The 27,284-nt window shown below is 44.1% G+C and overlaps 1 protein-coding gene across 1 annotated transcript in view; it reads left to right on the top strand.

The window, feature by feature from the left end:
- Positions 1-27,284, top strand: part of Kif6 (kinesin family member 6) — a 312,499-nt gene that overhangs the window by 101,643 nt on the left and 183,572 nt on the right. The window contains exons 7-9 of the mRNA XM_057751369.1: positions 15,797-16,003; positions 25,739-25,882; positions 26,956-27,042. Coding sequence (XP_057607352.1) covers positions 15,797-16,003; positions 25,739-25,882; positions 26,956-27,042 — 438 coding nt within the window. The remainder of the gene's footprint in view (positions 1-15,796; positions 16,004-25,738; positions 25,883-26,955; positions 27,043-27,284) is intronic.

Below are 27,284 nucleotides of genomic sequence, written 5' to 3'. Positions count from 1 at the left end.
TGGATGATGGGAATCTAAGACTGCTTCTCGGGAAAGCTGTAAGTGCTCTTAATTGCCGAGCCATCTCTCTAGGTTTGATCAATAGTGTAATGTGAATTCTTCTCTCATCTAGCCTAGCCTAGTGGTGTTACAGAAAGTGCGCACTGAGCCCTTCAGTGTCCACTAAAATAAGCCAAGCGGTATAGTGCAGGCACCCTCATTGTTCCAGGATCCAGTCTTCCAGACAGAAAGATAGAGTCCCAGGGTTTGCTCTGATCTTTAAAATTCTCATCTCTAAATAAACCTAGCAAAAGGTAGTCAGTTTTACCCTCTTCCCTGTTACTTAAACTTCCTAACAAAATAACAGAAAAGGAAAAACAGAAAGGGGGAAAGCCATTTTCAGTGAACCAAGGAAATATCTATACCTTTAAGCTCCTAGAGACCTGCCAAAGCCTATGAAACTTGAATTACGGTGAGCAAGGGTGCTAAGTGCCAACACGTGTATCTCTCAACCTCAGGAAGGATAGAGTTTCTCCTGAAGAAAGGGCCACAATTCTCCAGCACAAATCTGATGATCTTCTAGTTAGGGTGATGAGGTCTGAGCTCCCGGGAAGGGGAGTCTGGGCCTGATGGAAGGTGGGGCTAACAGAAGCCTTCAATGCAGGCCATCTGAAGGTCAGTGGTCTAGGTCAAGCCAAAGTAGAAGTCCTTGGTGAGTGGGGTTTGGAAAGACAGTGACTTAAGGGGCTTCAAATGAGCTGTTTCCGACTCATTACTGCATACTCTTGGCAGAGTCTGCGCTAGTGAGGCTAAGGACGTAACCGTACAGTGTGGATTAATGCACTCAACACACAATCCTAGCGTGGCTCTTTCCTTCTTCAGCCATGAATAATCAGAAAGGAAACAGCCTGAGACTTAGGTGTGTGTTGTGAAGTCGGGGTTGGTGTCTTCCTTCATTGGAAAGCTGATTCCATGAAGGAACTCAGGGTGTTTGTCATCTCAAGTACATCCACTACATTCAATCTTTATTTCACAATAAATAACTCAAATTTATTAAGGAGTTAAAAGAAAATAATTGTAAGACCTAGTTAAGAAAACTGGGACTCCAAGGAAAGTGAAAGAAATAACATTAAACCGATGAATGTGTCACTGAGGAGAAGAAAAGAGGAGAGGAGGAGGGAGAGCAGGAGGGAGCGGAGGAGGGAGAGGAAGAGGGAGAGGAGGAGGGAGAGCAGGAGGGAGAGCAGGAGAGAGAAGAGGAGGGAGAGGAGGAGGGAGAAGAGGAGGGAGAGCAGGAGGGAGAGGAGGAGGGAGAGAAGGAGGGAGAACAGGAGAGAGAGGAGGAGGGAGAGGAGGAGAGAGGAAGAGGAAGAGCAGGAGGAAGAGGAGGAGGGAGAAGAGGAAGGAGAGGCACTTGAACACCACCAAACTTAGTACTTGAGTGCCGGGTACCCAGCACACAGCTGCAGCTGAGCTGGGGAGACTGGTCTGTCAGCATGAGGAGGAAGCCTTTGTGACTTGAAGATCTGAAATTATGGGGCAATTTATTAACTCATCCTGACAGCACTACACGGTGTATGTTCGTGGATATAATGAGCATGTATCATCTTCATAAATAACAACTCATTATCTCCTCGTAAGATTCAAATGTAGCATGGCCTTTTAGTAAGACAACAATGCTTATTGGTGTTGTGAATGTCATCAGTGTTCCTGAGAGGATTCCAAGCAATTCACAGCTTTAAAACACAAATCCATCTGAACAACAATCACAGAAAAAGGACTTTTCAGAAAATAAACCCAGCGCAAAGCAGAAAGATGATGTGGTAGGTAATTGGGCTGGGTTAATTACTGCCATTGAAGACAAACACAACTCCGCTTCTTCAGGCAGACTATCAACACCAAGGGGCATATTTGGACATCTATATATTCTTGTTCAGAGAGCGTGCTTGCCAGGGCAGTGAAGTGTAGGGAGAACGTGTGGGTAATGGTTTGAAGTGCCCGTGTCACAAGAAGGGTCATGCCTTGCCTGTAACTTTGAAAAATAACACAAAAACATTAATCCTGCTCGTCAGTCCTGTTGGGATGTCTGAGAGCTTATTAGTGCTGGCTGTAGGCATCAGCCAGGAACGATCTGCGGATAAGAGCAGGGCCTTCAAGGAGGGGCATTTGTTTACAAAGAGCATGGAAAGTCTGTGAAGCCTGACTGGATAGTGGTGCGACCCAGCAACAGTCAGCTGAGGAACCACTCAGCAGGTGGACAGCACCGGAAGGAGACCATGGCAGATTTGTAGTCATAAGCAGGGCAGTTCCAGGGCATTACTCTGTCTGCTGTCCCTGCTGGATGCCCGGTCTGAGGGCGCTTCCAGACCACTGTCTTTAGAACATAGCTTCTCAGTGATGCAGGAGAAGGGAAGACATGAGTGACATGAAGAGCTCTAACCTTTGCCTTGCTGTCTGGTTTTTTGAGGAACTGAGATGTAGCCTTGACACATTGCTTATAGCTCATCAAGAATTCAGGAAACTGGTCAAGGAAGCCTCTTACCACACAGAAGCAATAGTTGTCTGAGCCCGACCTGGGTTTGTCCCTTGCAGTGTGTCTGAGATGGGAGTCCTCTTTGGGGCTTTCTGTGTCAGAGGTAATAAATCTCAGTGGCTGATTTGATTGTGTTTCCTGTCGGTGTTTGACGCTTTACCATTTCTAGCAGCCAGCGATATTCATGGTCAGAAAGACATGGAGTTTGCAGTGGGAGAGACTAGATGACAAAGTGGGGTGCTGGGGCTCGGCCATCTGCACTTGTGGAGCCCCCACTTCAGCTGTCCCCCTGGAGTGACACTGCCCTCCACTTCGTGACTTTCCTGGCTTCAATGTCCAGATTCATGTTCGTGTTTGACAGACTTGCTTAGCCATAACAATATTGTGTGAGCGCACCTCTGAATTCTGCTTGGTGTGTTAGGCCCAGCTGTGTCCACAGGAATAAAAAAGACGTTTCAGCTTATCTACCATCTTTAGGAAGGTAGATTGTGTGAAAATGTTTATGCCAGAGGTTTGAACCAAGTGTTCTAAATTCTTGAGAAATCTATTAACCCTTTTAGCTTGATATTGTTATTATTATTATTATTTTAGTTACATAGATAGTCAGACTTGGAAACTTTTAAGACAGACTGGAGTTTAAAGGGAAGAGGGAAAATAACTGAATTTAAACAGTAAAAAATGACTATAGCAGAAAGCCAAGATGTGTTACTCTCTGTCTTTGCAAGCTGTATCTAGCTATGAATTTTTCTATAGTCGTGTATTTAAAAAGAAAGAAAAGCAACAAGAAGACTTTTGAGGTTATGTTATACAGAGAGTAAACCTTTATGGTAGACAGTATGATGACCACTCAGGTTGATAAGCAGTGTTGACATCTGACCAGGATTCCTTTTAAAACCACTGTGCTGGGCCCAGGGAGCTGAGTTAGCAAGGCACTTGTGAGGAAAGGATGAGGGTCTGAGTCCAAACACTCAACACTCTCATAAAATCTGGCCTCATTGCGTCTATAATCTCATCCCTGGAGATGCAGAAGTAGAAGTAACCCCGGGGCTTGTCAGCTAGTGAGGCTACCAAATGACTATCCAAGTCACTGAGAGACCCTGCCTCAAAAAATTCTGTGCAGCATAGTCAAGGATTGACTCTGGCTGCCACAGGAGATGCACATCTGTGTGTGTAAACTTGACCACACGTGTGTAACACACACACAAACATTTGTTTTAAAAGGTACTGTGTGATACACCACACCCCCCCTGCCCCGTTTGTCCTTCCTGCCTTTATTTCTCAACTTTGATTTTGGCATAGCTACATTTGGCTTTGCTAGACTTGTCAGACACAGAGAACTGACCCAAGGGAAGCAGTCTTCTGACCTTTCACCTCCCACAGGGTAACTTTCCCCGGAACAATCACTGATTCTGACATTTAAGTTTCTTAATTTATTAAGTCCCCCAATAGACTGTGGAGAGTGTGAAGATCCTGTCTGTGTCACCCTGATTCCGGCCTTCTAGGCGAGCCTGTAGTCAGAGCCTCAGGCCATCGCTACCAGAAAGGTCACTGTGATTGCTAAGGCCTCCTTGTATGCTGCTGCAGATTGCACCGGAGCTTTTTATTTTACTTTTAAATAAGATTGCTGAACCTGCTCTATTTTTCTTCTTCACAAAGCTACGTGGAGAATATACTAAATAAGAAAAAGGCCCAGGGAATGACTTCCCATTTCTTCTTATAAAAGCCAAGCATATTATAAAGAGAAAAGTCGGAACAGAAAATAAAGTTTACGCTGATTAATTCCAGTAGAACAATATCCAGTTGGAAATACTTTTCTATAATGTGACGATGATTATTTGAATGATAATGCCTGCACCCCACACGTAGACTCATGGTTTTATTTTTATTTTTTTTTAAAACTATCTTTTCTTATTTTTACATACCAATGTCAGTTCCTACTCCCTCCCCTCTTTCCATGCTCTCCATCTTCCCCCATCCCACCTCATTCCACTCCTATCCACTCCTCAAGGGTCAGGCTTCCCATGGGGAGTCAATAAAGTCTAGCACATCTTTTGAGGCAGGACCAAAGCCCTCCCCACTATATCAAGACTGGGTAAGCTCCCTCCAAAGAGAATGGGTTCCAAAAACCAGTATAAGGACTAGGACTAAATCCTGGCCTCCCTGCCAGTGGCCCCGTAGTCTGCCCCAGCCATACAAATGTCACCCACATTCAGAGGGCCTAGTCTAGTCTTATGCTGGTTCCCTCGCTGTTGGGCCGAAGTTGGTGGGCTCCCATTAGCTCAGGTAAGCTGTTTCAGTAGGTGAACCCAGCATGGTCTTGACCTCTTTGCTTGTATTTTCACTCTTCCTACTCTTTGACCAACTTTGGGAGCTCAGTCCAATGCTCTGCTGTTGGTCTCTGTATCTGTTTCCATCAGTTGCTGGATGAAAGTTCTATGATGACATTTAAGATAGTCATTAATCTGACTACAGGGCAAGGCCAGTTCAAGCACCTTCTCTATTGCTTAGGGTCTTAGCTGGGGTCATCCTTGTGGATTCCTGGAAATTTGTCTAGTGCCAGGTTTCTTGCTAATCAAATTAAGGGCTGAAATCAATAAAAACAGAAACGAAGAAAACAATACAAAGAATCAATGAAACAAAGAGCTAGTTCTTTGAGAAAATCAACAAGATAGTTATCCAAACTAATTAAAAGGCAGAGCAAGAATATCCAAATTAATGAAATCATAAGTGAAAAAGGGGCCAGAACAGCAAACACTGAGGAAATCCAGAGAATCATTATGTTGTGCTACAAAACCCTATAGCCCACAAAATTGGAAAATGTAAAAGAAATGGAAATTTTTCTGGATAGATATTACATGCCAAAATTAAATCAAGACCAGGTGAACAATTTAAAGAGACCTATAATCTGCAAGGAAATAGAAGCTGTCATCAAAAGCCTCCCAACCAAAAAAAGGGCCCAGTGGTTTCAGCGCAGAATTCTACCAGAACACCAGAGAAGAGCTAATACCTATACTTCTCAAATTGTTCCATATAATAGAAACAGAAGAACATTGTCAAACTCTTTTTATGAGGCTACAGTTACCCTGATACTGAAACCACACAAAGACTCAACCAAAAAAGAGAATTACAGACCAGTCTCCCTCATGAACATTGATGCAAAATACTCAATAAGATACTGGTAAACTTAATCCAAGAGCACATCAAAAAAAATCGTCCACCATGATCAAGTAGGCTTCATCCCAGAGATGAAGGGATGGTTCTACATACAAATATCTATCAATGTAGTCTGCCATGTAAATAAACTGAAAAAAAAAAACCATGAGCATCTCATCAGATGCTAAAACAGCATACAACAAAATCCAACACCCCTTCATGATAAAGGTCTTGGAGAGATCAGTGATACAAGGAATGTATCTAAACATAATAAAAACAATATACATCAAGCTGACAGCCAACATCAAATTAAATGGAGAGAAACTCAAAACAATTCCTCTAAAATCAGGAACAAGACAAGGCTGTCCACTCTCTCCATATCTATTCAACATAGTACTCAAAGTTCTAGCTAGAGCAATAAGACAGCAAAAGGAGATCAAAGGGATACAGATTGGAAAGAAAGAAGTCAAACTTTTGCTGTTTGCAGATGATATGGATGATATGATAGTTTATATAAGTGACCCCAAGAACTCTACCAGAGAACTCCTACAGCTGATAAATACCTTCAGTAATGTAGCAGAATACAAGATTAACTCAAAACAACCAGTAGTCCTACTATATACAAAGAAGCTGAGAAAAAAATCAGAGAGACTCAGATATTTGAACATTGAGTCCCCAGTTGGTGGTGCTATTTGGGAAAGTTTAGGAGGTGGGGCCTTACTGGAGGAATTAAGTCATTAGGGGCAAGGTTTGAGAGTATATATAGATCTGACCCACTTCCAGTTTGTTCTCTTTCTGTCTCTCTCTCTCTCTGTCTTTCTCTCTGTCTCTGTCTCTCTGTCTCTGTCTCTCTGTCTCTGTCTCTCTGTCTCTCTCTCTGTCTCTCTGTGTGTGTGTGTGTGTGTGTGTGTGTGTGTGTGTGTGTGTATGTGTGTGTTTTGTGCTTGTGGGTCAGCATATGAGCTCTCAGGTTCCTATTCCTTTATTATGCCTGCTGCTGATGATGTTGGTCATGGCGTGTTACCATAGCTACAGGCAGTAACTGATACAGATGTGTTCTGAAACAATCCCACCAAATAGCATGACAAATGTTTATAGAGTTGGGCTAAGTCACTTGAACTGGTATCTCAGGCACTTCTGTATATCAAGAGCATCGGGACCCTCTTAACCCAATCCTCTTTATATGGGAAGAGCTGGTTAAGACATTGTTTAACCAGTGGGGGACAAGATTGGTAATACATAGTTAATGGTGGGGTTTAAAATATAGAGCCTGGATAGCAAACAAGTAGAAAGCCTCCATGGGGGTTATCGTGTTTTCAGAATTCATGTGAGAGCAAATGAACAGAGGAATGAATAGATGAGGATCCCAATCTAGAAGGCACTGGCAAACAAAGATTGGAGTGAGATGCTGGATTCTGTCTTGTGTGGATGTTCCTGGTTGCTTGCTTTGGGGAGTCATGGGAAAGCATTATAACAACATGGGGAGTTCATGGGCAAGCACTGTAACATCCCGGTAAGTCGTAGACAAACACTCTCACAACTTTCGGTCTGAAGGAGGCTTCCAATATTAGGTTAGTGCAAAGTCCTGCTGAGACATTCCACTGCCTAGTAGCAGAGTAGTTTAAAACAGTAAAAGACTTAGGTGCACAGAAATGGCATAAAGGATGTGTTGTTACAAGGCAACATTCACAAAGGTCTAGAAGTTTTAAAATGTGATGCAAAGATGTAGAGTCATTGATGGCTGGGTTAACTATCTGCAATTATTTTTGAAATGACTAAAATAGATCAGTATTATGAAAGTTGTAATGTGATGGAGATTCCAGCACTGGGGAAGCAGAGACAGGGGTATCCCTGGGATGCACAGGTGAGCAAATCTTCCCTAATCAGTAAACTCCAGGTTCATTGAGAGACCCTGTCTCAAAACAGTTTACAGAATATGTGTTAGTTACTTGTTTCTTGCTGTGATGAAGCACCTCGGCCAAGAAAACTTAGGAAAGAAAGCATTTAGGGCTTTTAGTTCCAGAGTAGAGTCCGTGATGGCAGAGCACAGTCATGGAGGCAGGAATAGCTGAGGGTTCACATTGTGATCTGTAAGAAGGAGACAGAGAGAGAGAGAGAGAGAGAGAGAGAGAGAGAGAGAGAGAGAGAGAGAGAGAGAAGATTGCTTGAGTCTTTTGAAACCCTGACATCTGCCTCCAGTTGTAGTCTGAGGCTGCTTGTTCATTCCTGGTTGCCCAGACCCAAAATAATCACACTGAAATTATATTAATTGCAACACTGCTTGGCCAATGATTTTAGCACATTCCTAGCTAGATTTTACATCTTAAATTAACCCATTTCTATTATTTTATGTTTATGACAAGGTTCATGGTTTACTGCTAAGGTTCCAGTGTGTCTGTCTCCTGCAGAGGCTGTATGACATTTCACTGACTCCACCTACTTTCTCCCAGCATTCAGTTTAGTTTTCCCACCTGGCTCTGTTCTGCCCTATCCCAGGTCAAAGCAGCTTTATTAACCAATGGCAATTAAACATATCATAGCATACAGAGGGGAATCCCACATTACCTCCCTTTTCTGTCTAAATAACAGGAAGATTTTAACTTTAACATAGTAAAATTACATATAACAAAACAGATATCAAGAAAGAATTATAGTTACAATATTTGTATCTATTTTATCTTTTATCATAACTAAGGAAAACTATAATTATAACTATTTTTCAACTCCATCAAAGACCCCAGAAGGATATAATATTACCTAAGTAAACAGGAAGTGCATTGTAAGCAACTTTCAAAACTCTACAATTGACAGAGGCATCATTCAGCCTGAACAGTCACCCAAAGTCCTTCTGTAATGTTGTGGGCACCCATCTTCAGCCTAGTGGCTCATAGTATCCGGCAGACTTTTCCACAAGGCAGGTCGTTTCAAAGACAGTTCCACCTATATTGGCAGTTTGTCAGTCACTTTCTTCTGTGTCCGGGAGAATATCTGGCACACTCTTTCATGAAGCAGGAACCCTGAAGGACTCTCTTACCTTCAGGCAAGTTCAGCAGTCATGTCCAGTTCATACAACATACCATCAAGCAGTCCAGGAAAGAGAAGTTTCTTGCCTAAATGGCTAACAAACTCCATAAGGAGCCTCTTCTATACCCATCTTGCTCTTGAAGTAATTGGTGTTGCCAGGAGCAGATGTGTCTCATTGTCATGACAAGTCCTAAGTTCTTAAACATTTTAAATGCCATTTTCTGTTAGTCTTTGAAAGGTTTGAAGAATAATTATCCATCTGAAATATCTCTATACATCTAAGATGACTACAAGTTTGACTGTTATATATGACTTATATTAGCTGTATTTTAAAGTATACATTACATTTTTAAATGAGCTACATAAACACAATACCTTCATCAAGAGCAGAAATATACATATAACAAAACTGATCTTAAATTTGTAGCAATAGATCAAGATCCATACCAATGCAAACCTCTATAGCTTATTCTCCTTTAAATGTAAACAAACATTTATAAACAATATAAATTGGGAATTTGGGCATAGTTCTCTTCAAACTTCTTCCTGCTTTTTTTTTTGGAAGAAGAATTTTCTTTTGGGGGGGGTTTACAGAGGCCTTGCAAATGAGACTTTGGGTGATTTCTCAGTTAGCTAGTTGTCTCTGTCATTTATTGCACATTTTGGTAGTTGCTTGATTGCACTTCCTGTTTATTCAAGTAATATTATTTCCCGTCTCAGGTCTTCGATGGAGTTGAAGACTAGAGAGTCATAATTACTTTCCTTTCATGACTTGGCCAAACTATTTCTAATATAAGACTTAAACTACTTAGGATAATTATTGAAATATTTAACATATGTTTCTTGCTTGATCTAATTTATGCTGGCTATAATTCTAATTTTTATACTTGATATTTGTTTTTATTGTATATAGTTTTGTATTAGGCTTAGAACTTTCTTATTTAGACAAAAGGGGAAGGTACTGTGGAAACTCCTTCAGCCAATAACCTTTACGATACCAGCCCACTTGAGCATGATCTCTTATACTATAAATGCAGTTGTAAAGCTTGTGTGCATGTTCTCTCTCTCCAGTGCTGGATTTGTGCAGAGGACTGTGATCTGTGAGTCTATTTCTGAATAAAGAACCCTTTATTATACTCAATTCTGTGTGGGATTACTTTATAACGTCTGTCTTCATCTAGTGGTGCGCCTTCTTGAGCAAGCCCATGCCTCCTTCACCAGCTGAGCACCAAGTATTCACACAGATGAACTTATGGGTACTGTTCTCAGCAAAACTGCCATAGAAAGCAATTAAGGAGAAACACAGAGATCAGCCTTAGCATCACTTCTTGGAAGCCACCTTTCTTGTTCTGTTTTATCCGAGACAGTCTGCCATTGAGCTAGAGCTTGCTGGGTAGCTTTGGCTGTCTGGCCAGTAAGGCCCCGGATTTCCCTGTCTTTACCTCCTGAGTGCTGGAATTCTGAGTGTGCACTACCATGTCTTGCTTTTTATGAGGGTGATGGGGATAGAACTTGAATCTTCTTCCTTACATGGTGAACTAGTTCATTTTAATTGCCAACTGGACACAACCTAGAATTACCAGGGAAGAGAGTCTTACTGAGGAATTATCTAAATCAGAATAGCTTGTGGGCATATCATGAGTACGTGTGTGTGTGTGTGTGTGTGTGTTGTCATAATCATTAACTGATATAGGAAGACCAAGCTCTTTGTAGGTGACACCATTCTCAGGGTCCTGAACGGCATAGGAAAGGAGAAAGCTAGCTGACTGTGCATGTCTTAATCTCTCTTGAGATTAAGAGAGATTGTTCTTGGCCAGATATAACTAGCTGCAGCAGGTTCCTAATGCTGTGATTTCTAGAAAATGGGGCTGAAGAAACCTTTTCCTTCCTCTGTTGCTTTTGTCAAGGGTGTTTGTCACAAGAATAGAAATGAAACCAGAACACATGACCTGTGCTTTCCCCACTGACCTGTGCTCTCCCCATGCCCAGACCACTTTTGTACTAGACACCCTGCCTCTTCCTCGCCTCTCATTTGCTCCCTTTTCACACCCCGGAATTCTCATTTCTGACTAGATTACAAGTTCCTTGAGGTCTCTGGCCAAGTCTTATTTTCCTTTATTCTTTGCACCACCTCGCACAGCTATCTACAAAGACTGACACAAAATGTAAAAGCTCTCTTCATTGCAGATGATTAATCATCCTGAGAATTTTTCCAAAGGCACAGGCGAGTGCCAAGAACACATTTGCTGAAAACATGTGCTCAGTTCTGAATTGAATCCACCTAAATAGTGCCATCTGTTCTCAGGCAATTTCAGAAACATTCAAACAGTTTTTTACCTTTAAAAGGACAGGGAATGGGCATGCCCACGAGGCACAGAGATGGAGCAGACATGGTCACATACGATGACACAGTCTCACAGAAAGAACATTGTCTGAGGTCTGAGGATGTTTTATCTAAGGGGACCCCAACAGCTACGTCATGTAGAAAATATTTATGAGACATTACAGAACTCAAGGCATGGGTTCCTGCAACATATTTCTGTGCTTAATTGCAGGCTCCAGAAATGCACTTGTGTGAGAGTCTCTTGTTCCTTTGAAATGGGCACATGCTTCCAGTGCTCACAACAGCCTCAGCTTGGAAGGCGGGAGCAGCTGCTGAGATCCCCGTGTGATTTCTGTCACATCACCTGTTAACTGACTTCTGCTTCAGTCCATAGAACTCACTGTCACATGAACAAAACAATGAAGTGAAACCTGTGTTTAAGTTCTGCAAATAACTTCCAGCCACTTTCAGATCACCTCAAGGCAGGCTCTATATTTGAGTTTGTGGTTTTACATGCACAGCTATTTTCTGACCCACTTCAGCAGGAAAGAGAGAGGGAAAGAGAGAGAGAGATCACAAGCTGGCGAAGTTTGGGTCTAGCTATTGTGGAAACAAGTGATGGGCCAGATTTCCAGCCTATTTAACTGGCTCACTACATTGTAAGCTCCAAACTGCTGCCAGCATGTTGTCATCTGTGTACTTTGCTAGTCCGTGTAAATCAACCATGGTGTGTATCAAGAATTTATATTGACAGAAAGAATTTCTGATTTAAAACACATCAACGCATGTTCCTCCGTCTGTGCGCGCATGTATCTGCACTGAGACTTTTTGTTACAATATGAGTGGCTCTGCGTTCATTCTCATGAATATTTGTCTGGAATGTTCTGCTGACTCGTGCTTGCTTTCTACATCATATTACTTCCTTTCTTAGGGAAAACATGAGTAGGGAGCATGGCAGGGCCAGTTCCTGATGTTTGCACTGTTCGGAAGTGATAATCCCGCCCCTGAGAGAGCCCCTGTGTCCTCTGAAACCTCCCACCAGGGCTCCACTCGCTGCATCTCTCTCCCCCTGCTTGACTTCTGAGCTCCCTGGTTGTGACCCTTTAAGCTCTTACAGCATTCAAGGGCGTTTCTAGCCAGAGTTTACAACTCTGCCCCTTTCCTGCCACAGACACTGCAAGGCCCCAGGACCACAGTCAGGTTTGCGTACCGGCAGCCCCCACTCTCAGGACCAGTCTTCTTGGTTTCTTCTCCCATTCCTGTGATAAAATACTCCATGAAAGCACCTCAGGGGAGAAAGAGGTTACTGTAGCTCACAGTTCTAGGCAGAGGAATCATGGGAGTGGGAGCTCGAGGCAGCTCCATACAGGAGTGGGGGTGAATGCATGCTTGTCAATGCCTGACTATCCAATAAGGCGCAGGATCCCCTGCCCAGGAAATGATCCTGCCCACAGCTGACTTGGCTTTCCACATGTATTAACGGCATCACAATGCTTCCTCACAGCCGTGTCCAGGTGGTTCTGTTCACTCAAGTTGACACTAGATACTAGCACAAGTGTACTGCAGGTAAAGCTTGCGTCCACCCTTGTAGAAGGCCACCACCGTCATCACTTCTCTGTAGCATCCTGACTCGTGATTTCCTGCTTTAATGGTGTAGGTTAGAGGTGCAGAAGTAGTTAGGAATGCCAGTAGCATGGTGAGCTAAACTCCATCCCAGCATTCACGCCATTCTTGACTTTTTATTTTCTTCCACCTTCTATTTTATCAACATATCACTATTTATGATCACATTTTCTGAAGGCTTGTCCTGGTCTGTTGTCTCCTCTGTCCCAGATGCCCATTTAGGCTATACGTCGGCACCTATTTCTTGTTATCTCAAGACACTGCGGCTGCTGTTCTCGTTATGTGGCTCCTGTAACCTTCTCATGACCTCTCTCTAGGAAATCGTGTTTTGTCACAGCGTCATGGGGATTTTGCATTTGCAGTACTACAACACATTGCTAAATTTCTTTTTAAAATTCTCTTAACTTAAATTCCCATCAGCGGTTTGTGAAAATTTCCATATCCTTATGTCTCTACCAGCACTTATTTCCTTAACCTTCATTTTTGTATTGCTGCAGCCTGATGGGCACGGAATCATTTTTCTTTATAGTTCTAAGGCCTCCAGTCATTTTTCATAACTTCCAGCAGGTTTTCTAATGCCTGTCAAGTATTTTTCTGATTTCTCTGAGTTGTCTAGTCATCCCGCTTTGTCATTCTTCCAAGTGTTTTTACTCGTTGATATTTTACAGTAACAAGGACCACTTTGGAAGGATTATAATATGCTCATGTATATTTCTTGTCTTGGTGTCAAAGTTGTGTTGTTTGTTACATATAAGCATTTAGTCCATTCTGGTATTTATTTGTTTGCACAGTGTGAAAAGTTATCTTCAGTTTATTTTGGTATGTGTTTGAATGTGTATGCATAAGGACGTGAGTGTGTATGTGGTGAATACATGTGTGTATGTATGTATGTATATGTGCCAGTGTGTGTATGTATGTGTGTATATGTGCCGGTGCATGTATGTATGTATGTATGTATATGTGCCGGTGTATGTATGTATGTATGTATGTATGTATATGTGCCAGTGTGCCCACCTGTGTGTGCATGTATGGATGTATACGTGCATTCATATGCAGGTGTGCTTACCTGTGTGTGCATGTGTGGGAACCAGAGATCACCATCAGGTGCCTTCCTCTATCATTATTCTTATATAATAATATCTTATATTGTCTTTGTTGCCCTTCTGAATATTTATGTTTCCTGATAAATTCTTGTTAGGCTATTGAACTTAATTGATTTCACAATTTGATTTTGCAAACCCAGTAAATACTTTTATTCTTTCCTCTTTGTGTGTATGTGTGTGTGTGTGGCACATGTGTGTATATGTGTGAATGCACACTGATCTGTGAGTGGGAACAAAGGATCAGGGCACCGCCACAGGCTTTGGCACTTATTTTCTATTTTGTCTTAGACAGGATCTGTTCTTTAACCCCGCTGCTCACCCCAGGCCAGCTGGCTCACTCCACCCCCCCCCCGCCCCCCACTGCCAGCCACACTGCTCACCCCAGGACAGCTGGCTCACTCTCCCCCCAACCTCCACACTGCTCACCCCAGGACAGCTGGCTCACTCCCCCTCCCCACCTCCATACTGCTCACCCCAGGCCAGCTGGCTCACTCCCCCTCCACCTCCACACTGCTCACCTCAGGCCAGCTGGCTCACTACCCCCACTGCTCACCCAAGCCCAGCTGGCTCTCTTTCCCCCCACTGCACACCCCAGGCCAACTGGCTCACTCCCCCCACTGCTCACCCCAGGCCAGCTGGCTCACTCCCCCCACTGCACACCCCAGGCCAGCTGGCTCACTCCCTCCTCACCTCCACACTGCTCACCCCAGGCCAGTTGGCTCACTCCCCCCACTGCTCACCCCAGGACAGCTGGCTCACTCCCCCCGCTGGTCACTCAGGGACAGCTGGCTCATTTCTCCCCACTGCTCACCCAGGCCAGCTGGCTCACTCCCCCCACTGCTCACCCCAGGACAGCTGGCTCACTCCTCCCACTGCTCACCACATCTGGCTCAGGATCTTCTACTACCCTCTTCTCTCCACCTCCCATCCAACCTTAGGAGCAATGGGATGACAGATGTGCTCTACCACACCTGGATTTCTGTGGGTTCTGGGGATTCTGACCCAGGTCCTCATGCTGTGCCCTTACTGAGCTAGTTCTTCCACACAGTTTCCTGGTTCTTATCAATTTGGTTGTAGATGCTCTTGAATTTTCTAGATAAATCTCCCTCATTTCCATGTGTAATGAAATTCTTGGTCCCTCTTTTCCTATGCTTGTGCCTTCTGTTTATTTCTGGATTATTACATTGGTTGAGTTTCTAGCTGTGATGAATGTAGCAGCGATAGTGAGCCTTTCTGCTGTGGACTGGGTTTGCAGCTGAGGTAGCGAAGTGTCCCAGAACACACATTCCTACCCCGTTTTCCATGATGTTATCATTAAGCATTTCACTGTGGTTGGGTTAAAGTATGGATTGCAGCCGGATAAAGCGGTGATGTTCTCATCTGGATCAGAAGACTTAGCCTCTCTCTCTTTCTCTCTACGTGTGTCTTTTTTTCATGTCTGTCTGTCTCTCAGTGGGGGGCATGGCTGTGGGTGGGTGTTGTCCTGTGCATGTGCATTTGGTGAACTGGGCATCTTGCTCAATCCTCTCCTCTATCTTTTGAGACAAGGTCTCTCACTAGTGGGTTAGATAGACTCTTTGACCAGTGAACTCCTGGAAATCGACCCATCTCTGCTCCACCCCACCCTGTGCTAGGTGTATCAACACACACAAGGGTTCTGAGAATTCAAGCTCAGGTCTTATGTTCACACTGTAGGTCTTTACCAACTGAGCCACCTTCCTATCCCCCAAAGACTCCATATTTATCCCAGTAGGATGCTTTTGTCACCTTCTGAATAACCCATCCACCTTTGTTACCAGTCACCTAGAAAAAACACCACACTGAAGAGCACAGACATTGAGGGGCTCACCCAGTCATCCTGCAGGTGACACCATGCTGAAGAGAACAGATGCTGAAGAGTTCATTCATGAGTGTTGGCTTCATGGGCAATGCCATGCTACTAGAATTATAATCTAAAAATCTTTTGATATTCTCTGAATTTTGAATTTCTTATGTCAAATTATTGTACATTTTGCAATTTCTTTTATCTTTTCTTTTCTTTCTTTTTTTTTTTTTTAGACCCCTATGAACCAAGCTTCAACCCGATCACACTGTATTTTCACTGTCCACTTGACCAGCAAGGAGCCGGGATCTGCCACTCTCCGACGTGCAAAACTCCATTTGGTTGACCTGGCAGGGTCAGAGCGTGTTGCGAAGACTGGAGTGGGGGGCCTGCTCCTGACAGAGGCCAAGTACATTAACCTGTCGCTGCACTACCTGGAGCAGGTAAAGTGGGTGGAATAAGGTCAGTGGTGGCGACGGCACGTGCTGCATGTGCTCGTGGCAGACACTCTAGTCTCTGACTTGTAATTACGGTGAAATGTGCACAGCAGCATTTGTTTGTCTCATGGTTTTAAAAAGATTGTGGAGCTGGAGAGTTGGCTCAATGATTAAGAGCACTGGCTCCTCTTCCAGAGGTCCTGAGTTCAATTCCCAGCACCCACATGGTGACTCACAACCATCAGTAATGAGACCTGGTGCCCTCTTCTGGCCTGCAGGCACACATGCAGACAAACAGTATATGCATAATAAATAATCTTAAAAAGATTGTGTGTGTGTGTGTGTGTGTGTGTGTGTGTGTGTGTGTGTGTGTGGAGTCAGAAAGGGCATTGGTTGGGTCCACTGAAGCCGGAGTTAATGGTGGTTGTGAACTGCCCAGTTTGGGTGTTTGGAGCGGAACTCTGGTCCTCTGCAGGAGCAGTACATATTCTGAACAGCTGAGCCATCTCTCCAGTCCCAATATTTTTTTTTAAGTGAAGAGTTCAATGACATGAAGTACATTCCAAAATAATGGGCAATAAGTCATTATCCATTCCTATGTTTTTCATAATTCCCACTGGAATCTCTGGACCTTTGGAATATGAACATCCCTTGCATTTTATCTTTGGCCTCTGGTGGCTTGTCCTCTCTGTCTCTCGGACTTTGCCTACTCCAGATCCCGTGGGTGGAATCACTATGTGTGTCCTTGGTAGCTGTCTTGTATAGATGTGTCATGATTCCATGGTCCCTGCACATGGTGGCATATAACACAATTCCATTCCCTCCTGGGGCTTGAGCACATGCATGCATACCCCTTAATTTGTTTATTCAATCTTCCATTCAAAGGCAACAGGCCGCATCTGCCCCTCAGCATTGCGGGCAGCGTTCCTGTGAACATCCGTGTATCTAGTAGTGCTTTCTAGACACCATTTCATTTAAACCCTACAACAGCCTCCTGCTGGAAGTGGTAACTTCTCCATTTTACTGACTGCAAACACTTATCATCCCAAGGTCACCCACCTAGAAACAGGGTAAAGACTGATCTCAGTTTTCACTGGGCCCAGCACACAATTGTTTTTGTTACTTTCAAAAAGGATGAAGTTGGGGAGGAGGTACTGCTGCCTTATTATCTATATTGTAAAATCACTGAATCCAGTGATTTTACATGGACATGAATCCAGACGACAAGTGGTCTCCTGCTGCCTGTTTTGTTTGTTTTCGCAGCTCAGAGGTTACCCCTGAGAATGTAACTCAGAGATGAACAGTATGCTGCCACATTCTGGTCAGTACTTTTTCTGCTGTGGTGAATCTCTTAGCCCTGGCTTGTCTTGAGTCACCGACACTCCCTCCTGACTACCATCCAACCCGCTAACTGCTCTACTTTGTAACTTTGAATCTGACTCCAAGAGCAAAGAAAACTCACCCAGATTTAGCTAGATAAATCTTTGACCCCATCTGTAAAATTAATGGATTGGATGGAGGATTTCCTGTGTTTTCTTCTTATTCTTGAATGTTTAGCCTAAAAGATTTGAGGGCAACAACAATAAGATGTCTCTTTTCTTTAATGCCTAAGGAAACCTTTTGAGAGGAATGTCATGCTGCTTCTGAATAGTCACATGGCTGGAGGCCAAGCCAGAGGAGCCCACCTGAATGAGATGATAAGTTAGCTTTACCCCCAGAACCACAGGAGTGCAGCACCTTAGCTGAGGGCCTGCAGGCATTGGCCATTTCAGTGCTTCTGACAAGAATCATCAGTTCTAAGCTTTTTCTTGCTCAAATATTCCGTACCACTTATACTGATGGAGCTTCTCGCTTAATAGGACATTTACTGGAACAATGATATATGCCCATAATGGGCTGTATTCAAATTGCCTTATTTCGAAGAAATGTGTCTGTGTTCAGATGGTGGCATGGTTTTAATTCCCATTGTGTCCATCTGTTCATACAAAATTACATTCTTCAGCTGAATCAAACTTTCTACCAATTGTAATCACTCAGGAGAAACATTCTGCCCCACATACACTTCCTCCCTTCTTCCCACCCAATCTCCTCCAATTCCTGACTGTTACTAGAATTATTCTACTCCTCACACCTCTTTGCTTACAATCCTTGTGAACTTCATAATGCCTATATTGCCCTTGTTTTTAATTAATTACTTATCTAGTAAATATTGATGATGCTCTTATGAGGGTCAGCCTTGTCAGCTTAACACAGCGGGAATCGCCTGGGAAGAAATGCTCAATGAAGGATTGTTTGTATTGGGTTGTCCCATGAACATGTCTGTTGGGGATTGTCTTAGTTATGTTCATTGATAAGGGATGACCTAGCCCATTGTGAATGGCACCATTCCCTAGGCAAGGCGTCTTGGACGGTCGTGGACTGTATGAGAGTGGAGAAATCAAGTTGAGCACATGCAAGCAAACATGCACTCATGCATTTCTCCCTGCTCTTGACTTTGGATGTTAAGCAAGCGAGCATGCGTCCATTTCTCTCTGCTCCTGACTATGGATGTTAAGCAAGTGAGCATGCGTCCATTTCTCTCTGCTCTTGACTATGGATGTTAAGCAAGTGAACATGCGATTATCCATTTGTCTCTGCTCTTGACTTTGAATGTTAAGGAAGTGAGCATGCACGCATCCATTTCTCTCTGCTCTTGTCTATGGATGTTAAGCCAGCGAGCATGTGTTCATGCATTTCTCCCTGCTCTTGACCGTGGATGTTAAGTTGACTTTTCTTCCTTGACTTCCCCAATGACAGACTGAAATCTGGAATTACAAACTAAAGTAAGCCTTTCTATCCTCCAGGTTTCTTTGGTTCTGGATATTTTGTCACAGCATCTGAAATGACAGTAGGACAGATCTATAGTGTGCTGAGGGTCCTAGAGACAGCCCTACCCCACAGGGCTACCGCTCTGAAGCAGGGGTCCTCAGAAGAACATAGCTGCATCTCAGGCGGGAGCTCTGATAAGCAAGGAAAGGGTGAGGAAGGACTGAGGAAGCAGGAGTTAATGAGGCCTCTGAAATGGAAAATGAGTGGGCGGGAGAAGGCAAGGGTGGAGTAGAGCAGGTCAGGTCCTTGGAGCCATGAGCACATCAGCAACTGCCCCAGCCCAGAGGACCCTCCTCTGTTCACTCCAGGCTAAATGTCATTCATGTGTCATTGGCCCTCAGCAGTTCTGTTTCCTTTCCACCCACCACATGAGGACAGCTGTTAGCTATTTTCTCTTAGACCCAAGTGCCTTCGCAGGCAAGGAGGAGGCTTGGCATAAGGTCGCTGGCAGGAGAGGGAATGAAAACAGGCTATGGGAGGCTGCAGCCATGGCCGTGGATCTTAGGGTTTAGTAAGGCTGGGAGGGGCTGCCGGTGAGTGGGTGGGAGGGCAGAAGAGAATTATATTCAGAAAGAAAGAGAGAGCTAGAACACTCCCAACAATGAAAAGAGAGATCGGATACTTAATGAAATTGCATAACTCATGGGCATTTATGGCCAATTTATCTCTAAACATATTTTATTATGTGGCTAAAGAGACTGGGAGTGTAAAACAACTTCGTGTAACTAGCTCATCTATCCACTCAGCAGACAGCGGCCGGGTCTCCACTGGAAGCCGTGGGTTATGTTGGGCAGGGAGTAGAAGAGAACAAACTGTACATCATGGAGTCAAACCAAGCAGCAAAGCTTAGGAACCTGCCCTGTTGCTTTCTGTTTCTGTGGCATGCACCATGATCAAAAGCAACTCAGGGGAAGGAAGGGTTTGTTTCAGCTTCCAGGTTACAGCTCATCATTGAGGAGGGAACTCAAGCAGGAACTTGAAGCAGAAATCCCAAAGGAACTCTGCTTGCTGGCTCACTCACAGACTCAGACTGAGCTGGCTTTCAGACACAGCCCAGGAACACCTGGCCAGTGGTGCTGCCCACAGTGGATGGGGCCCTCCTATGTCAGTCAATTAGCAGTCAAGACAGTTCCCGCTCCCCATTCTGACCTGGGCATACACTGAATGGAGCCTCGCTCCTCAGCTGACTCCGGCTGTGTGAGGTCGACAGCTAAAACTGACTAGAACAGAGCTAATGCCTACCTGTAGTCAGATAAATGCCATGAGCGACTCCATTAGTGGAGAGGGTTAATCACAGCCTTTCTCTGTCACTTTCACTGTAAAAAATGGGTGGATGCTAGATTACCTTGATGTAAAGGGAGGAGCTCGGCCCTGCCTCAGCTAGATGTGCCCTGCTTTGTGGGAGCCCATGGGAGGCCTGCCTCTTTCTGAATGGAGATGGAGGAGGAGTGGGTGGGGAGGGGGCAGGTGGGAAAGGGGAGAGGGTGGCAGGAGAGGAGGGAGGGGAAACTGGTTGGTATGTAAAATAAATGAAAAAAATATTATTTAAATACAAAAAAACGGGTGAAAGAGGGGCTAGTGTGCTCAGTTGCTTTGCTTTAATGAACTTACACTGGTTTAGAAGTTTCTCTCAGGATTCTGGTCCTGCTGGTCACAGCTGAGAGACCTCACACCTGCTAGAACTCGGCCAGCCAGAGTTTACTGACTCTACATTTTTAAGTGATTAATATTCAGTCTGCCAGAATATTGTTGGTTTTGGAGTTCTCTTTATGTATGCAACACTTTTTCCAAAGAGTTTCCTCAAAAACACTTTAAGCCACAATAACAGGGTACCTCTCAGCCCCAAAGCCCGAGTTCACATGAGGAGAAGGAAAGAGGGCTTATGTACTTGAGCAAGCTGTAAACCTCACCAAGTGCCCTGGGGGTGACCTGAGGTCCCCATCAGCCCAAACAGCAAGTGAGAAACTGCTGGGAACCAGTGTTTACTCCCCACCTCATCAGAAATCAAATGGGGTTTCTGTCAACCATCAGCCAATCCCACAGCACACATGGCTCCTGCCAAGTGAGTTTAGATCACACTGTGCTCAGGAGTGAAGGTGCTGGGCCAGTGCCAGTCATAACTGCTCCCAATCTTGGTTGGTTTTCAGAAGATACTTTTCTGTGCTCTTCTGAGCCGTTTAAAAGAAAATCCCCTTAGAGACTGTACAGACAGCTCAGTGGTTTAGAGTGCGTGCTCTTCTTACAGGACAGAGTTCAGTTTCCAGCTCCCACCTCAGGTAGCTGACAAGAGCCTGTAAATACAGCTCCCGGGTGTCTGGTGCCTGCTTCTGGCTGCCATGGGCACCTACATGCACTCTCACATGCGCGCGCGCACACACACACAAACACACACACACATTCACACAAATACACATAAATAAGTAAAATAAAATCTTTTAAAATAAGAAAACTCTTGATCCATCGAGTAGCTGAATTACTGTTTTAGATTTTTCTTTTTTATCATTTTTATTGAGCTATATATTTTTCTCCACTCCCTTCCCTTCCTCTCCCCTTCCCTTGGTCCCCATGCTCCCAATTTACTCAGGAGATCTTGTCTTTTTCTACTTCCCATGTAGATTAGATTCATGTATGTCTCTCTTAGGGTCCTCTTTGCTGTCTAAGTTCTCTGGGATTGTGAATTGTAGGCTGTTTTTATTTTTTGGTTTTTTTTGTTGTTTTTGTTTTTTTTGTTTTGCTTTGTGTCTAAAAGCCACTTACGAGTGAGTACATATGTTATTTGTCTTTCTGAGTCTGGGTTATCTCACTCAGTATGATGTTTTCTAGATCTATCCATTTGCCCGCAAATTTCAAGGTGTCATTATTTTCTTCTGCTGTGTAGTACTTCATTGTGTAAATGTACCACATTTTCCTTATCCATTCTTTGGTCGAGGGGCATTTAGGTTGTTTCCAGGTTCTGACTATGACAAACAATGCTGCTATGAACACAGTTGAGCACATGTCCTTGTGGCATGATGGAGCATCCTTTGGGTATATACCCAAAAGTGGTATTGCTGGGTCCTGAGGTAGGTTGTTTCCTAATTTTCTGAGAAATCATCATATTAATATCCAAAGCGGCTATACCAGCTTGCACTCCCACCAGCAATGCAGGATTGTACTGTTTATCCCACATCCTCTCCAGCATAAGTTGTCATCAGTGTTTTTGAACTTGGCCATTCTTATAGGTTGTAAGATGGAATCTCAGAGTTGTTTTGATTTGCAATTCTCTGATGACTAAGGATGTTTAGCATTTCCTTAAATGTCTTTCAGCCATTTTAGATTCCTCTGTTGAGAGTTCTCTGTTTAGGTCTGTACCCCATTTTTAAAATTGGATTGTTTGTCCTTTTGATGACCAGTTTCTTAGCTCTTTGAATATTTTGGAGATCAGCCCTCTGTCTGATGTAGGGTTGGTGAAGATCTTTTACCTTTGTAGGCTGCCGCTTTGTCTTGTTGACCATGTTCTTTGCTTTACAGGAGCTTCTCAGTTTCAGGAGGTCCCATTTATTAATTGTTTCTCTCAGTGTCTGTGATAGTGGGGTTAAACTGAGAAGTGGTTCCCTGTGCCAATGCATTCAAGGGTACTTTCCACTTTCTCTTCTATGAGCTTCTGTGTTGGTTTTATGTTGAAATCTTTGATCCATGTGAACTTGAGTTTTGTGCATGGTGATAGATATGAATCTATTTTCATTCATCTGTGTGTTGATAACCAGTTATGCCAACACCATTTGTTGAATTTGCTTTTTCTTCCCATTTTATAGTTTTTGCTTCTTTGTTAAAAATTGGGTGTTTGTAGGTGTGTGGATTAATATCTGGGTCTTTCATTCTGTTCCACTGGTTCTCCTGTCTGTTCTTATGCCAATACCAGGCTGTTTTCAGTACTGTAGCTCTGTAGCAGAGTTTGAAGTCAGGGATTTTGATGCCTCCCTGACTTTCTGTTCCGTTATTTTGGCTATTCTTAGTTTTTTGTGTTTCCATATGAAGTTGAGTATTGTTCTTTTGAGGTCTGTGGAGAATTTTGATTGGATTTTGATGGGCATTGCATTGAATCTGTAGTTTGCTTTTGGTAAGATTGCCATTTTTACTATGTTAATTCTACCTTCCTAAGAGTATGGGAGATCTTTCCATTTTCTGGTGTCTTCTTCAATTTCTTTCTTCAAAGATTTAAAGTACTTGTCATACAAGTCTTCTACTTATTTTGTTAGAGTTACTCCAAGATATTTTATGTTATTTGTGACTTGGGCTTGGGCCTGCTCCTGCAGAGGTCGCTGGCTTGGACCTGCTCTACTCAAGACCTTCTGTGGAGCTCACTGTGGAGCTACTCGGGTATCTGAATTATTGGTAGCAGCACAGTTTCTAGGTCGTTTAGGAATTTCTAGGTGATGTTCCGTTCTTTGTTCCTAACACAATGCTGTAAGAAATATTTTGCCATTGTATTTATATGCGAAGATCAGAATAGGACCAAACATTACCAAATAAGCACACAACAACAACAAACCCAAGGTGACTGAAAGGTTGCTCAGTAATCAGGGACACACCTGCTCTTCTGAGGGCCTGAGTTCCATTCCCAGCACACATGTCAGGGAGGTCACAGCCTCTCTAGCTCTGTGTGCAGGTCCAATACCTCTGGCCACCATGGGCACCTGCATTCCCATACTTATAAACAACCCCACAACACACACACACACACACACACACACACATGAGCCATACACACAGAACCCACACACACACATAGAATTAAAAGCTTAAATAAATCATTCTGAACTGAGGCAAGAGGTCAGTCCATAAATGCCGCTGAAAAACCTGGATTTAATCCCATAATCTGTGTAAAAGAGGGCGGGGAGAATGTGGTGAGAAAATTGCAGTCGCTGTGATTGGAAGGTGGAAACAGGTGAATCCCTGTGGCTCACCAGCTAGCGAGGGTAGCCTACTTGGTGAGTTCCAGGACAATGACAGACCCTGTCTCAAAAAAATAAAAATATTAAAGGAGGTGAACAGACACCTTAAGAAATGACATCCTAGAGGTTATCCTGTGGCGTGTGTGTGCACAGACACACACACACACAACACACAGACACACACACACAACACAGACACAAACACGCACACAAGCCCTATGACCCTCCACACTCCTGTGCCTTTCATTGTAGAGCCCATTGTAACCCCACAAGGAACAACTCCCCTCTGCTTGCCCACAGTATTCCTTCTCTGGGCTCCTCTTCAGAGCCACTCCATGTGGTCTGAACTCACAGTGGTGCTCCAAGAGACCAGCTCGAGTCCTCTCTCAAGGAAATGGGTCAGACCTACACCAAAAGCAGTCTCTCCTGAAGACTCTCCCACAGCACTGAGTACCCCTTGTTTAATAACTACCCTAGAAGTTCACTCCTGATCTTTGTGTGTGTGCTCGTGTGTGATGCATATGTGAGATGTATGTATGTGCATGAATTGTGCACATGTGGAACCAGAGAAAGATAATGGGTGTCTTCATCTCTTTGATGCCACGAAATGGGCTATCTCACTGTTACCATGAAACAGGATGTCTCGCTGAAACAGAAGCTCACCATTTGGTTGAGCTATGCTGGCTGGCATGTGAGCTGGGACCCGCCTGTCTCTATGTTCACCAGTGGTGGGGTCACAGGCATGCACAAGTTTTTCACATGTTCTGGGGATTTGAATTCATGTCCTCATGCTTGTTCAGCAAGCATTCCTTCACACATAGCCACCTCTTCGGCCCCTCTCTCCGGACATTTACAACATTCCTCCAAGATAGCCAGGCTTTCTAGTTCCTTCTTTACAGGAAAGGGAAGCTAATGCACTTTTGAGGTTTTCCAAAGTCATACAAGTGGTAAAGCTGGATTCTGCCTCCAAATCCTGACTGTTTTCTTCTATCACACATAGCCTTGTTTCCTCCATTTTAAAGACCACAGTCCCACTTCAATGTTTAAATATTTTCTCTAACAGTTTTAGGTCCCTTCATGGAGAGGATGTAGGACTATCCATCCCAGTGTGGAGCACCTAAAGCCCATCCCAGCTCCAGGGATTAGATCCTTATTGGTCAAAGCAAACTGGAGCCTTCCTGTGGATGCAGTTGTCAACCTGTGGGTCTTCTAGGGACCAAGATGCTCCCTAGGAAAGCTCAGGATAAAGGAAGTCTGTTCCCATCTAACTTATGAATCTAGAAGTATATGACAGCAGGGTGTTTGGCAGCCATCCTGTGGCTATAAGGAAGCTACAGTAGAGATAGGAAGTTAAACCCATTAACCTTTTGGGTTATTTGTAGCCTAGAGTTTTTCTATTTCCAACCCTCCTGACTGAGACCATTGTGACTTAGATTTTCTGTAACTTGCCACCAAAAGTGAGTTCACTAATATTCAATTAATATCACCAGGAAGGTTTATTAGCATATTCTTTGTGTTACCCACATACATCAATGTGCCCTAGAACAGAAATAATATTAAGGTATCTTATGAAAAAAGGTTCAAAGTGGGGAGGACAGTGAGATGCATAAGTGATCATTCAAAGCAGCCATGCTGCTCCCTCTTCCTGCCTGTGCCAGGGGAGGGGGGGAGTCCCTGGAGCAGGAGTCACGGGCAGCTGTGAGCCATTCAGTGTGGGCTCAAGGAATCTAACTCAGGTTCTCTGGAAGAGCAGCAAGTGCTCTTAACCACTGAGCCCCATTTTTGTCATTTTCACATTGAAAGCTCTTGTTAATATGACTGTTCTGTGCCGAAGTCTTGTGTTTAATTATCATCTCCTTTGCGTTCCAATTATTGAAAGTCATTGCCAGGTGAGCCTATCTTGCCTGGCTAACGCCACCATATGCCCGCCTTCCCACAGGTCATCATCGCCCTTTCTGAAAAGCGCCGCACACACATCCCTTACAGGAACTCCGTGATGACCAGCGTTCTCAGAGACAGCCTGGGAGGGAACTGCGTGACCACTATGATCGCCACTCTCTCACTAGAGAAGAGGAACATTGATGTACGTGGTCCCTCTCCCTGGAACTCTTAGTCTGGCTTTCTGTTACTGGGTGGCGAGGTGGAGTTCAGGGACTTGGGGGAGTCTACGTCTCTTGAGTAGTGCTGATGGAGGACATCCTCAGAGGTAAGCATACATGGGACTTGTAGCCTTTGGTTCTTTGCCAGTGTTGTAATTAACCCGCATGAGAACTAGTCTCAGATGAATGGCTTGAAGAAGCCATGCTTGCCGATCTCAGAAGGTCCGATGATAGGAATGAGGAAAGGAGATCTTCTCCTGCTCTTGCTCGGTGCCTTTGACTGATGAGATCTGGGTATCTTAGAGACATCCTGAGATCTGGTCCTAGACCAGGATGCCTAGCCAGGGGATGTGCAGAAGGGCTTCGCTGGGTGACTATGGAGCCAGCTGGGGTCTTGCAAGAGTCAGATTAACATTTTGGATGTTGACACTCCCCCAAAGAGGAAATCAAGGCCAAAAACTGCATCCCCAAGCCGGGAGATGGTGGCGCATGCCTTTAATCCCAGCACTCGAGAGGCAGAGGCAGGCGGATCTCTGTGAGTTCGAGACCAGCCTGGTCTACAGAGCTAGTTCCAGGACAGGCTCCAAAGCCACAGAGAAACCCTGTCTCGAAAAACCAAAAAAAAAAAAAAAAAACCTGCATCCCCAGGCAACGCCAAGACATTCGCTTTAAGCGCTATGGAAACTGCTCCTTTGGTTGACTACAGACATTTATGCTGTGGTCTTAGGTGTTTGTGGATCACAGTACCTGCTGTAGTTATGACTTTGTGTGACATTCTGGCTTCACAGAGTCAAATGCATCCCAGCTGCCTCCTGGGACCCCAGGATTGTCTATATTTTTTTGCATTTAGCAGTTTTACCAAGCAAACCCATTTAAAAAAAATAGAAAACAGTATCCTAGGGCCAAACCCCCTCGTTTTGAAGCATGTCATTTATGTTTTTCCAGACATCGTACCCTTTAGGTATCTTTTGCTGTTAATGAAAATTAAGTTTTATCTGGAGAGAAATGCCTTTCTATGCCATCATGTTTTAAGAAGCTATTTCATGATTTTCCTTAGGAGTCCATCTCTACCTGCAGATTCGCTCAGCGAGTGGCCCTCATCAAAAATGAAGCCGTCCTCAATGAAGAAATTGACCCTAAACTGGTAAGCAAATGCTTGACTTCTGAGACAGGGACTTATCACTCAGGCTGGCCTTAAGATTCATTTGTAGGTGAAGATAACCTTGAACTCGTGGCCCTCCTGCTGTGTGAGCACATGACAGGCATGCACCAGCACTTCTGGAGTTTGTGTTGTGTACCTGCCCAGCAGGTCCAGTTATTCCAGGGTCTGAAGGGGCGCTATCTGAAAGAACATGGGTGGGAGAGGGGAAGGAGACCAAGCAAAAT

The sequence above is a fragment of the Chionomys nivalis genome, chromosome 19 (genome assembly GCF_950005125.1).
Source record: "Chionomys nivalis chromosome 19, mChiNiv1.1, whole genome shotgun sequence".
In the NCBI taxonomy this organism is placed as follows: Eukaryota; Metazoa; Chordata; class Mammalia; order Rodentia; family Cricetidae; genus Chionomys; species Chionomys nivalis.
This window is presented reverse-complemented; position numbering and strand designations above follow the sequence as displayed.